The sequence below is a fragment of the Hypanus sabinus genome, chromosome 5 (genome assembly GCF_030144855.1).
Source record: "Hypanus sabinus isolate sHypSab1 chromosome 5, sHypSab1.hap1, whole genome shotgun sequence".
Classification (NCBI taxonomy): domain Eukaryota; kingdom Metazoa; phylum Chordata; class Chondrichthyes; order Myliobatiformes; family Dasyatidae; genus Hypanus; species Hypanus sabinus.
Window position 1 is genome coordinate 103,368,855 of NC_082710.1, and position 12,966 is coordinate 103,381,820.

Consider the following 12,966-nt stretch of genomic DNA (forward strand, 5'->3'; position numbering starts at 1 on the left):
TTGTGTTCAGTTCTTGTACCTCATTATTGGAAGAATGTGGAAGATTTGGAGAGGGTGCAGAGGAGATTTGCTAAAATGCTGTCTGGATGAGGAGCACGTCTTATGGTTAAATGTTGAGTGAACTAGGATTCTTTAGAATGAAGGAGCATGATAGAGGTGTATAAAGAAGTTGGGCAGCCAGCACTCCCCCTCTCTCTCCCCCCCCCCCCACCATGATGACAATGATTAATATGAGACGGCATAATTTAAAGGTGACTGGAGAAAAGTATATGGGGATGTCATAGCGGTGAATGCATGGAATGCACTCCAAGGTAGTGAAGGTAGAAGCATTGGGGACATTTAAGAGACTTGGATAGGCACATTGATGAAAGAATCTGTTGGAATATTTAAAAATTAGCAATTTCATTATGCATCTCTACAGCAGAGTGAAGGGCCGATATGTTGAGTGATTGTGTTTATATACTTGTATGAAAGTGCTAGTCCCCGTAATGAATTACGTTTCCCTGACAATATCACTACATTCAAAGTGTATGTTGTAACAGTGAAGTAATAAAAGAAGTTTTGCCTTGATTTAAGGTGTTCACTTTTGATCCTGGAGCAACCGTCAAGCAAAGAACAGCAGAGGATGTCAAAGCTGATGAAGATTTGACAAAACTTTGCATCCATAAGCGAAAAATCATTGCTGTAGCTACACTACATAAAAGTATTGAGACACCACATCCTTCCTTGCTTCTAACAAGCCCAGGTGGTGGAACAAGTAAGTCTTCAGAAACTGAAATATTCAATCTGTTTAGGACTCAGTGTGGTTTGTGGTTTGTGTTATTTGCAAGTTGCAGAGTCTCTTTTTTTTAACTTTTGCAATCTTTAATGTTTTTTATTCTTTGTCTGATGTTTTAGTAACTAGCAGTAAAGTATTCTGATTCCTTAGAAGCACAGTAGAAATTTAAAATTGCAATGGTGAAACACCATTTTCAATTGAGTAACATATGCAGTTGTTAGCTGATAATTAAAATAAAACGTTCAATGATTTAAACTGCTATTCAAATGGGATGAGTGAATGAGTGGAAAAAATCAACAACTGGTATATCAGATTATATTCAATGTTATTGGGAACTGAGTAGATGGCAGTATCTAATACTGTTTTGTGTCTCAGTATGGATAGAGGAGTCTTTATTAACATAAGTGACCACTGACATTGAAGAAAAATTGTAGAGTGTAATAATTAGTGGGCAGTGAAGTTGCTGGATGAGTAACTAGTAGCTTGGGCCATTGATATAGAGACACAAATTTGAGTCCCATCACAGAACTTGGGAGTTCAGATAAATAAGTACCCTTTAAAAAGAGGGGGGGAATCAGGTAACCATAAAACCATGGTTTGTTGTTATTAATTTCTGTGTAGCAGCTAGTAGAGCTGCTGCCTCAGCTCCAAGTTCATCCTGATCTTTAGCACTGCCTGTATGGGGTTTGCACATTCTCCTTATAAGTGTGTCTTTCTTTCGAGTGCTTCATTTTCCTACCATATCCCAAATATGTGCTGATCAGATAGTAGATTAATTGACTGTTATTAATTAACTGTGTGTATGTGGATGGTAGAATGAAAGCAAGTTCTTAAGAATATTCTTTGGGATAGTAAATTAACCATGCAGGAATGGTGAAGAAAACATGATGGGCTAAATGGCCTAATTCTGCTCCTATCTCTTATGGTCTTACAATGTGGGGAGAATGAAGTGGGATTGGTGAGAAAGGGCACAAATAAGTGGTGTGGTCCTCTCTGTGCTGTCTGATTTTATTTCTATGATTATGCAGAGTTTAGTTTTCAATTACTTGTCTTATTCTGTAGAAGGTTCTATTGGTTTTAAGTTTTATGTGGAGCAAAATATTACAAGATAGAAAATAGAATTTAGAAAAATCTGGAAATGTGTCAGCAGATAACTAAAACTATTCGTACTTGTGTGTTTCCAACTTTTTTCTGTTTTTGTTTAAGTTTCTTAAATTCACTCCAGGTATATTTTAGTACAAATTGTGTTTAAGAATTTTGATTCTTCAATTGCTGGGCTGCCTGACAGGGACAGAAACTAAATTTTCATTTGTTCTACAGTACTGGCAGTATCAACTTACATTTAAATCCTTGGTTAAATTTTTGTTCTTCGGGTACAAGTAACATTGATTTGGTTTTTGTCATTTATACTTATTTATACTTAGACCTGCAGCATTGCAATTAAACTCCGAAGTTAATAATTGGATTCACAGAAGTGCCAGATTTTTAACATGGTAGCAGTTTGCTTCTAAAGGACATAAGTGAGCCAGAAGGGTTTTCAGAACAACTCATTGGCCATTGTGCTTACGTATGGCAAATACAAGGGTTACTGGAGTTTTGTTATTTTGCCATTTGCCCCTCTGGCACTTGAACTTGTGACGTTCAGGATAATGACTAAGCTATTGTAGCCACATTGACTGATGAGGAGTTTATGACAACATACAGCAGCTGGTAATACAAAATGCATTCTGTGCAGTTGGCAATAGATATACAGGAAAATCTACTCCTTGTTTTTATCATGTCTGCGTAGATTGGGGCTTTATTAAGTCGAGAGTCTGTCAATGTAGATAAAATTGGAGAAGTATGCTTGTGCTAATTTAAAATCTTAACTTGTGCATTTTTGGAGTATTGTTTTATGTGCAAGTTTATTTATCTAACCTTGAGTTATAAACGTAGATGTGAAAAAAATATTTATTGAAGTTAACAAAAGTGGAATTTTGTTTTAAAGCTGTATGTTAATATGTACATTCATTTCCCTACATCAAATGGATTATTTAACAGCCACTTTCACTTTTTTTTGTGAAAATTTTTCAAATACCGATTGGCCCATTCTGGTTATTTCAGCAAAACTGTGTGGTGTGTTTTCTTCTTTTTAATTGTTCTTCATGTTATAACCAAGTCTATCGTGTCATGAATTGTTTGAACATCCTGTAACATTGACAGGAGGCTGTCACAGCCACACACACTCCTGTCTTTGACAGCTGTTCATAACACCCTGTGACTCAACCAAGTTCATCAGCCAGTAGTTATTGGTGATTTTCTGGCTGTTTTCCTTTCTTAGCATCCTTCAATTTCTGAACTTTTCCCACCAAACCCCTCTCTCTTTGAATTCCCCCAAACCCCAGTATACCCAGATTTTCCATTTTTAGCTCAATTTTAACATGGGCACGGTGAGGTAAGGTAAATATTTAGGTGGTAAGTAGGAGCAGCAAAGTGAAGAATTATAATCCTTTTCCTTAGTAGAGTGATCAACCTTATTCTTTGCTCATGATTATGCCTTTTCTTCCCCCCCCCCCCCCAGGTGGAGCACCTATGGTTCAATCACGGGCTGCAACTCCTAGAGCAATGAGAAATAAGTCACAAGAAGTAATAACAAATTCTGCAGTGCCAGACTATAAGAATACATTTCTGCCTAAATTGATGGGGGGCCCAAATGCTGCAGCACGGCTTTATCAACAGGACCTGTGTGGAAGTCCCCAGCAAGAACTTCATGGTTACTCTAGGCAAAGACTGGGTAGCAATGATCAAGGGCAAAAGTCTCCATATCGTGGAAGTCATGGTGGTCTGTCCAGTCCAGCATCATCAGGATCACAGATCTATGGAGATGGTTCTATATCTCCCAGGACTGATACAATGGGAAGTCCTGATGTGTTTACAAGAAGTAATCCAGGCTTTCATGCAGGGCCAAACTCCAGTCCTATTCACGTAAATAGAATTCCCCATTCCCCACCTACAGTTCTGATACAGAATTCTTCATCCCACTCATCCTGTGCAATGGCTGGTAGGACTTCTATACCTCTTTCACCGACTATGACTACAAAAAGTCCAGTAATGAAAAAACCCTCTTGTAATTATTCATCAAATATGGATATGCCACGAATTATGTTTCACAAACCTCCCCAAGGACCCCCAACATCATGTGCTCTCCAGAAAAAGCCATTGCCCTCAGAAAAAGATCCATTAGGTATCCTTGATCCTATACCAAGTAAACCTAATCCAGTACTTATAAATACATCAAATTTCCAGACAACCATGCACTCTCAGGTACCTATGATGAATGTAAACATGCCTCCTGCTGTTGTCCCTCTGCCAAGCAATCTACCATTGCCAACAGTTAAGCCTGGCCCAGTAAATCATGGAACTCATGTACCACGGGTTCAACATTCAACTTCAACATCTGTGTCTCCTGCTCCAGTTACCTCTCCAGTACATATGATTGGACCTGTAATGGGAAGAATTGAGGCATCTCCACAAAGGTCACGGTCATCATCCACATCCTCTGATCATGGAAGCTTAATGATGCCACCTGCAGGACCCCAGTCAAGCTGCAGTGGAATAAAAGTCCCTCCAAGATCGCCAAGGTCATCCATGGGTTCTCCAAGACCATCTATGCCATCCAGTCCATCTACTAAGCCTGATGGACTACTTCATCAATACAAAGATATTTCTAATCCACTGTTGGTTGGAATGAACAATGTTTTAAATCCTCAAAATAACCCTTTATTTCCATCTGTCTCTGTTGGAAGTGTACAACAACAACAAAAAGGTCAGCCTGGTTTGCTAGGTATGCCCTTGAATCAAATTTTGAACCAGCATAATGCTGCCTCCTTTCCAGCAAGCAGTTTACTTTCAGCAGCAGCCAAAGCACAGCTAGCTAATCAAAACAAACTGTCTGGTAGTAGCAGTAGTGGTGGAGTTAGCAGTGGTGGCAATAGTGAAGGACACAGCACTTTAAATACCATGTTTCCACCAACTACAAATATGCTGCTTTCAGTTAATGAAGGTCAAAGTGGACGTGCAGCACTGAGAGACAAATTAATGGCACAGCAAAAGGACCCTTTAAGAAAGCGGAAGCAAGCTACCCCTACAGTATTGAGTATGCTGAAACAGTCTCAGATGAGCAGCTCAGGAGTTCCAAAGTCTGTGATCGACTCTCTAAGGAAACAAGGACAGAATTCATCTGTGTCTATGAATAACACCATGTCTCAGTTACTTCAGTCTATGAGTTCACAGAGTTCTCAAATAAGTGGCAATAGCAGTGCTAGTTGTGGTGGTTCCACTACAGGTATTCCGTGTTCATCCAACCAACATAACTTTTCAAATACCAGTCTGAACTCAGGTTCCATTCATAACCTATCAGCTCAAAATTTAACGAGAGGGGAAAGTATTCCTTGCCAGAATACAAATAGTAATTTAATCCACAGTTGTCAGGGCCTAAACAATCAATTTGTTGGGTTAGTCGGACAGCCCCATGATGGTGGCAATTGTGGGCTTCTTCATCAATCTGGAATGACTTTGGGAAATAGTTTGCATTCCAACCATCATTCAAGAATTGCAGCCTCTTCAGCAGTAATGGTACCAAACAGTAGTGGCATTTGTAGCCAAACCAGTGCTGACACAGGTATGGTTTTACACTAATCTGTTGAATTTTGTTTTATTAGACCTTTATTATCAAATTTTGTCACAAACTTCAACTCTGGGCACATGTTTTGACACGTTTATCATTTTTGGTTCAAGGATTGAAATGTTTTCTATATGACAAGGTTCCTCGGATATTTACCAAGTGCTATTATGTAAATTGCAAATAACTTACAGATGCAATCATCTCACTGACACAGATACATGTAGCTAAATAGCTTGAGCGGGAAGTATATATTTACTTCTATATTATTTTAGATGTTCAAGATTAAACTGCAGAGTTCTAATATGGCTCATGCTTTAATGGTTTCATTCATTCATTTAATTTTCTTTTAATCATAACACATTCATTTTTCATTTCATGTGACTATATGTTTGGTGTATGATGAATAAAAACTTAACCAATATTTGCTAAGCTTTAATTTGTTTGAATCCTTATGAAGATCATTTTCACTTTTGCTAATGTGAATTTTTGAATAGGAAAAGAAATGAAAACAAGCATGTGTTTCAATCGAACTCTTGATTCACTACACCCTTTTCATTTAAATTAATGTATTTCTTTTTATTCATATGTTCTTTGAAACTGAGTGTTTAACAAAGTATCATCTATTTGTTTTCTATCCATTTTGCTTGTGAAGGGGAGAGGATGAAGCAAAAATGCTCATGGTCTTTATAGAAGCTGAATATTTTCGAGACTTTACGAAGCACAAGTTGAATTGTTAACTAGTTTGACCCATGCTTTCTAGAAAGAATGATTATGTACGAAGAATTTTGATGTAATTGTTGTGCATCCTTTATAACTGCATTTGGTCTCAAGCAATACTGTTAGAGGGACATATTTTAGGCAGACTAGTTGTATTTCTCTGCAGAAAGAAACAGTGACAAGTAAAATTGCAGGAATCGGCATTTCATTCTCATAGATTTTCAGCTCAAACCAGCAACAAAGCTGATCAAAATGAACAGAACAATGTACTCTTAATCTGCATACAGTGTTGGCCGAATTGAATTACATCTGTGTGACAATAAATGAAGAGAATCCACAGTGTGGCGGGGATGGTGTTATATCTGTGTGCTTATTATCATTGGTTTTTTGCTATGTGTATGTTGGTTTTTAAACTTGTAACAACTTTTTCCTCAATTTTCTTGCCCTCATCAATGCTATCCTCTGTCAGGAGGGCAGGATGGTCCATCCCATGGACAGCTCCACAGACGACAACGTTGTTCCTTGGTCAACCTTTCAGGAGGTATGCTTGTGTGCTGCAGGAACTGGGCCTGTTTACCTTTCCCCATCACACAAACCAAATAAATAATTATAGACCACACAAAATTCAAACAAAGTAAATTGTACTCCATATAGATCAAATTCTAACTGTGAAAATGTTATTGAAGGTAACTTGTTGAAAATGTGCTTGCTGCATGTCTCATCAATATCTCAAGAACCTTTGGCATTGTAATTGATGTTTGCATTTTCTATTAATCTCTTCAAAATGTTTTGATACCATCATACATCTTCATTTCCTATCCAGAGCTTAGATTTAATTTGGAATAGAATCTCATTAAAAATAATTTGTTTTGTGGGGAATGTGAAAGGATTTTTTTCTGCAAGTATTTGCATCTTCCTTTACATGAGCATTCAAAATGGTAACTGAATCTCAGTGAAGAATGTAATCTGACACAGTTTTGTGACCCAATGAAACCACAGGAGAAGATAAAAGCACAGAAGTGACAACGGTAACTAAAAATCCTGGATTATTTTTTATATCCATCAATACATGCGAAGGATTGATGGCTCAAACAAAATGACATAGTGGTAATCGGAGCTGAGTTTTGACAAATGCAACCCAGTGGTTTGTTTGTGTCAACTAAGGCCATCTTGTATCTTATTTGAAAATTAATGTGGACAATTGTCATTCTAAATCAATTACTTTTTTAGAGTTCAAATGAGTGTCACCTGCCTCATCAAGTATAAGATTATTTTGCAGTGAGCTGTGTGGATGACGTACATTAAGATGTGATGCACTACTGTCTGACATCTTTCTCCAGGTGCTGTATTGTAATATGGAGGCGGAAGCTTGAAGAATGCTTTTCATAAGACTGCCAAAATGCAGTCCTAGTATGTTTTCTACTTAAGGTTAGCATAAACTTCATAAACTAAGGGTTATTCAGGATTCTATGAGAAAATGCATATCAAAAGTTACAGGTGGATTGGGAACAGGAGTAGGCCACATGGCCTCTTTATTCTATGCTACCATTCAACAAGATCAACTCTGCATACCTGCCGATCAGCAGTAATCATATACTCCCTTAACAAGGGTCAGTCTACCTCTACTTCAGAAATATTCACAGATCCTGTTTCTGCTGCCTTGGAGAAAAAAAGTTCGAAGAATTAATAATATTATGGAAAAAAATCACTGTTTTTTTTTTGTCTAAAATGGCTTCTCTGCCACCCCTTTCTAAGTACACTCACAAGATGAAACTGTCCTTTCCACATCCACTTGAAAATTCTTCAAGATTTTGTAAGTTTTAGCCGTCTCCTCTTGTCCTTTTAAACTCCTGAAGATAAAACCTACAAAGCCTTTCTAACCTTGAAAGACAGCCCACCAATTCATGGTACTATATTGAATTGCAACAAATAGTTTAGCATATTTTCTTAAATGGAGGGACAAAGACTGTACACAGTACTCCGGATATTGTTTCAGCAGTGCTGTATATAATTTGTAATATGTTCCCTACTTTAGCATATAATTCTCCTTCCAGTAAACAATATTCAGTGTTATGTATTAACTGTTGAAAGTGGCTTACAATAGTTTTGGTGCAAGCAAAGTGTGATATAAACCCCCTTACACAAATTAAATATTTTGCTAAGATGGTGACAGCAGAAGTAATTTGTTAGCACATAAGTTTAATCAAGCTGTTATATTTACTACTTGATTCAAGAATGCTGTCTGTGGTCCAAAATAGGCTAAAGAGTATGAAAAGCACAAGTGAAAATATCCAAATTATGTGCTGTTTTGATAATTCCACAACTTTACAGAGTTCTAAATAACTATTTTCGTAGTCTTAAATGCAAACAGAATTATTTAAAATCATAAAGTAGAATTTTATTGTTTATCCCATGCATTTATGGCTCCACATTCAAAATGACTAATTTAATCCTCATATTTTGTATTCATTTCTTCCATTAGTAGAGCAGGTAACTTGATTTTGGATGCATTTCCACTTCTGTGTAATGGTTTTCATTTTGTATTACTAGCCGACATGTAGGAAAGTGTGTGCTCACTTGTTACCATAATACCATTTGTGTTGCTCAATATAATGACATTCGGAAATATCATAGGATTAGTTGTTGCTCTGGAGAATTTGAAAAAAAAATTATAATAAAGTATGTAGGTGTATATAAATATTATTTTATTTTTGTATATAACCTCTTTTATTTTGTATAGTTAACATATTTGTACATTTAGAAAAAAATTGTATATATAAGTTCAGAAAAGAAAAATTAACTAGTTTTTACACTTAATGATGTGTCAACTGAATCACTACAATTCTGAATTATAACCCTTAAGTTTAGTCTAGACTACAGCTAATTTGTGATGTATGTGTACACTACTTACTTTGTATCATTAATTAATTGATTTAAGTTTGTGATGCATTCAGTGGCCCATGATTGTAATATTTCCAGGCAGGTGCTCATGTACTTACAAAATTGACATTTTTGTTTAAACGTTTTAGTAAAATATTATTGAATATGGGCTGTTGACGGAAAACCATAAAACCTCTCTGCACTTATGCTGTTTGGTTAGAATTTGATGCATGCAGTTGTTTGCCTATGGTTTATCTAGTAACTGTAAAAATGGAATGTGATTAAAGGAAAAGTTGTTAATGAGGTGAATTTTGTCAGTACATATTTGACATACTTGTATCAACATTTTTTTGGAAAAGGCCTACTTAAGCCATGCACTGAAATGCTTCTTAGAATTGTATACCAGTGCTTTCCATGAGAATGATCAGTGTGAGAACTAGAAGCACTAACATTTGATGCAAAATGTTATCCAGGATAAAAGAAAATTAAGAAAAAAAATTGTATGATTGTATGACTCAACAAAATGTCTCTTCTGTTATAAATAAACAGCGCTCTAACGATAAGAGATGAAAACCATTTAACTGAGTAAAATGCGTCATAAAATAAATAAAAGAAGTTTAAACATAATTCTAATAATAAATTGCTTTTACATAGCTAAAAAATCAAAAGATGGTTTCAGGCACATTTTGGCTGAAGGCAGTGCCTCAGAAATGTGAACATGGTAATGAAGTTTAAATGTTATTGATCTGTTATTTTGGAGCCTTTGGTGATGCTGTGAGTTCAATAAACTGTTCAGGTCTGGCTGGTTTGATGTGGAGATCTGCCTAGGTCTATTGTTCTGATTCTACAGTATATGATAAACTATTTAAAAGTATTTGATAAATAGAGATGTACTTTGCACCTGATTCTAGCTGTATTGATACTGTGTAAGCTGGTGACCAAACCTCTTGGGACTCTAGTGTCAATGTTCTGTTTTGTTTCAAATATACAAATTTTGCAACTTGTGTTTGATTTTTATGGTGCCTTCATCACAAAGCAAAATGTCCTAAGGTGACTCACAGTTGGGGAAAACAAATATTGTGACTGGCTAAATAAAATAGACATTGCCCAGGACACGGTCATTCTGAATTCCTGATATTTTTAATTACCTCAGATTATTCATCTGTTGTTAAGATATGCAACTGGAATGAGTTCCAGTCTGTAACTGGAGACAGTATTTGGACATAAAGAATCAATTGTCTAAAAGCAAAGTGATGATATTTTGTGTTTCATATTTAATCTTGCGCTGAATGGATTTCTGCTTCCCCTTTATCCTTCTGTTCCATGAACTACATTGAAATGAAGATGCAGTGGAATATCAACTCCTAAATGTATGAAATAGACCTTTTACTATTCAATCGAATAATGTGTTTATGATCTGCTATTTCACTGCAAAGTCTCTTTGAGCCATGCCCTGAAGAAGTTTAAATCTTCACTTAGGGAGTTCAGTGGGACACTCTCTCACCACTCAAACTCTATGATCACTGCTGTAATCTAACTCTTTCGCCATTAGCTCAACCAGACCCACAAACCCCTCCCTGTTTTTCCATTTCCCTCTTGCCCCTTCTCACCTATCTGTACCTCTCTCTAGCACTCCTCCTCCTTCCCATGGACCTTTGTCCTTCCTATCAAATTATTACTTCAGCCTTTTGCCTCTTAAACCTATCCATTCCCAGCTTCTTATTTCATTTCTCCCTCCTCACCCACCTATTTATACCCAGGTGAGAGAAGTCAGAATACCATCAAAGTAGCAATTTTATAGGAGAGGACAATGATCCATGGGAGAATGGGAAGGAGGATGGGTCCTAGAATGAGGCACTTATAGAAGGGGCAAAAGGGAAATACAAAGAGGAATGGGGGAGGGGTTTGAGAGTCTGGTCATCTATCACTTGCTAACTTGTTCTCCTTCCCCACCCCCACCACCTTATTCTGGCTTTTTCACCCTTCCTTTCCAATCCAGGGTATTAGCCCATAATGTTGACAGTTTATTCCTCTCCATTGATGCTGCCTGAGCTGCTGAGATCCTCCAGCATTCTGTGCGTATTGCTCCGATTCAATCATGTTTATTTTTCAATAATCTTTGCTGAACCAGAGAGACAATGAAATTTCCTGAACAGCTCCATTTTTTCAAGGTATATCTGACTCACAAATTACCATCCAATTTGGTCTTAAATCTTCCCTTCAGTAAATTTTACACACAAGACTGTGTGATAAACTGAAGAATACAGTAATATTCTCATGATATTCATCTTGGAATTATCATGAAATTATAAAATTTTGCAGCACAATTAAAGGTATTTTAGCTAACGGCACATATTCCAGGTTTCTGAATATTGTCCTTTTATATGCTGTTTAACATGAAAGTTTTTGTTCAAGTAAAAGCTATTATAATTTAATTTCCATCATATAGTAAATAGTATGATATAGCTTCACTTTGTTAACAAGTTAATTTCATTCTTAATGACCTAATGAACAACTCACCAACTAAAAATATCTTCTGATTCTAAACAGACCTTCACATCTTTGAACATCTCCACCAGATAGTCCCAAAATTCTCCTGAATTCAATTTCCATAATATTTCCTTTTTGTAACCACAGCCTTTCAGCAAACTCATGCCTACAATCTTCCAAAGTGAGACGTCAAGAATAAGCATTATTTCCTGACAACACATTAACTGGTGATTTGTATTTGTTCAGTGCTCTGTATTCCAAACTATTTATAAAAATGTAGGTCAACATGTATTCAAATATAATAAATTATAATTCAAAGCAATAAGGAGTAATGTGATGAAATAGGAAATTAAGCTAGCCAATAATATAAGTGATATCAAAGGTGTTTTTTTTAGATATATAAAGAGTAAAAGAAAGGCATGAGTGGATAAAGAACTGCTGGAAAATGATCTGAGAGAGGTAGTAATGGAGGACTAAGAATTGGCAGGCGAACTCTAAGTATTTTCTGTTAGTCTTCACTGTAGAAGGCCCCAGCAGTATTCTGGAAATTAGAGTGTTAATTAGGAAATTAGGGAGCAGAAGTGATTGTAGTCACCATTACTAAGGAGAAGGTACTAGGGAAACTGAAAGGTTTGAAGGCAGCTAAATCACCTGTACCAGGGTTCAAAAAGATGTAACTGAAAAGATTGTGTTTGTATTAGTAATGATCTTTAAAGAAACAGATTCTGGAATAGTTCCGGAGAACTGGAAAATTGCAAATGTCACGCCTCTCTTCAAGAAGGAAGGGAAGTAAAAGACAGGAAATTATAGGCCAGTTAGGCTGACTTCAGTGGTTGGGAAGATGTTGGAGTCCATAATTAAGAATGAGGTTTCAGGGTATTTGGAAGATCATGATAAAATAGGCTGAGTTCAGCATTGTTTCCTTAAGGGAAAATCTTGCCTGATAAATCTGTTGGAATTCTTTGAAGAAATAACAGGTAAGATAGTCAAAGGAGAGTCAGTAGATATTGTTTACTTGGATTTTCAGAAGACCTTTAACAAGGTGCCTCACATGAGACTAATAATCAGGATAAGAACCCAAGGTATTGCAGAAATGATTCTAGCATGAATAGAAGATTGACTGACTGGCAAGAGACTGAGTGGAATAAAGGGAACTTTTCTGGGCTCCTGCCACTGATGAGTGGTTTTCCACATGAACTGATGTTGGGAATATTACTTTCCATGTTCACTAATTTGGTTGACAATTGATGACTTGGTGACCAAGTTTTCAGAGGATGCAAAGATAGGTGGAGGTGCAGGTAGTGTAGAAGAAGCAGGGAATCTGCTGGAGGAGTTGCTTAGATTAGGAGAATGGGGAGAATAGTGACAGATGGAATCCTTTGGAGGGAAGTCTATGGCCATGCACATTGGTAGAAGGAATAAAGTCAGACTATTTTTT

The 12,966-nt window shown here is 36.6% G+C and overlaps 1 protein-coding gene across 5 annotated transcripts in view; it reads left to right on the plus strand.

Moving 5' to 3' along the window:
* LOC132394301 (methyl-CpG-binding domain protein 5-like) overlaps positions 1–12,966 on the plus strand; it is a 225,133-nt gene that overhangs the window by 144,197 nt on the left and 67,970 nt on the right. For 4 of the 5 annotated variants that reach the window (XM_059970267.1, XM_059970266.1, XM_059970264.1 and 1 more), the window contains 3 exons: positions 577–757; positions 3,339–5,438; positions 6,628–6,699. In XM_059970267.1, coding sequence (XP_059826250.1) covers positions 577–757; positions 3,339–5,438; positions 6,628–6,699 — 2,353 coding nt within the window. The remainder of the gene's footprint in view (positions 1–576; positions 758–3,338; positions 5,439–6,627; positions 6,700–12,966) is intronic. The other variant, XM_059970268.1, reaches the window with a different exon arrangement.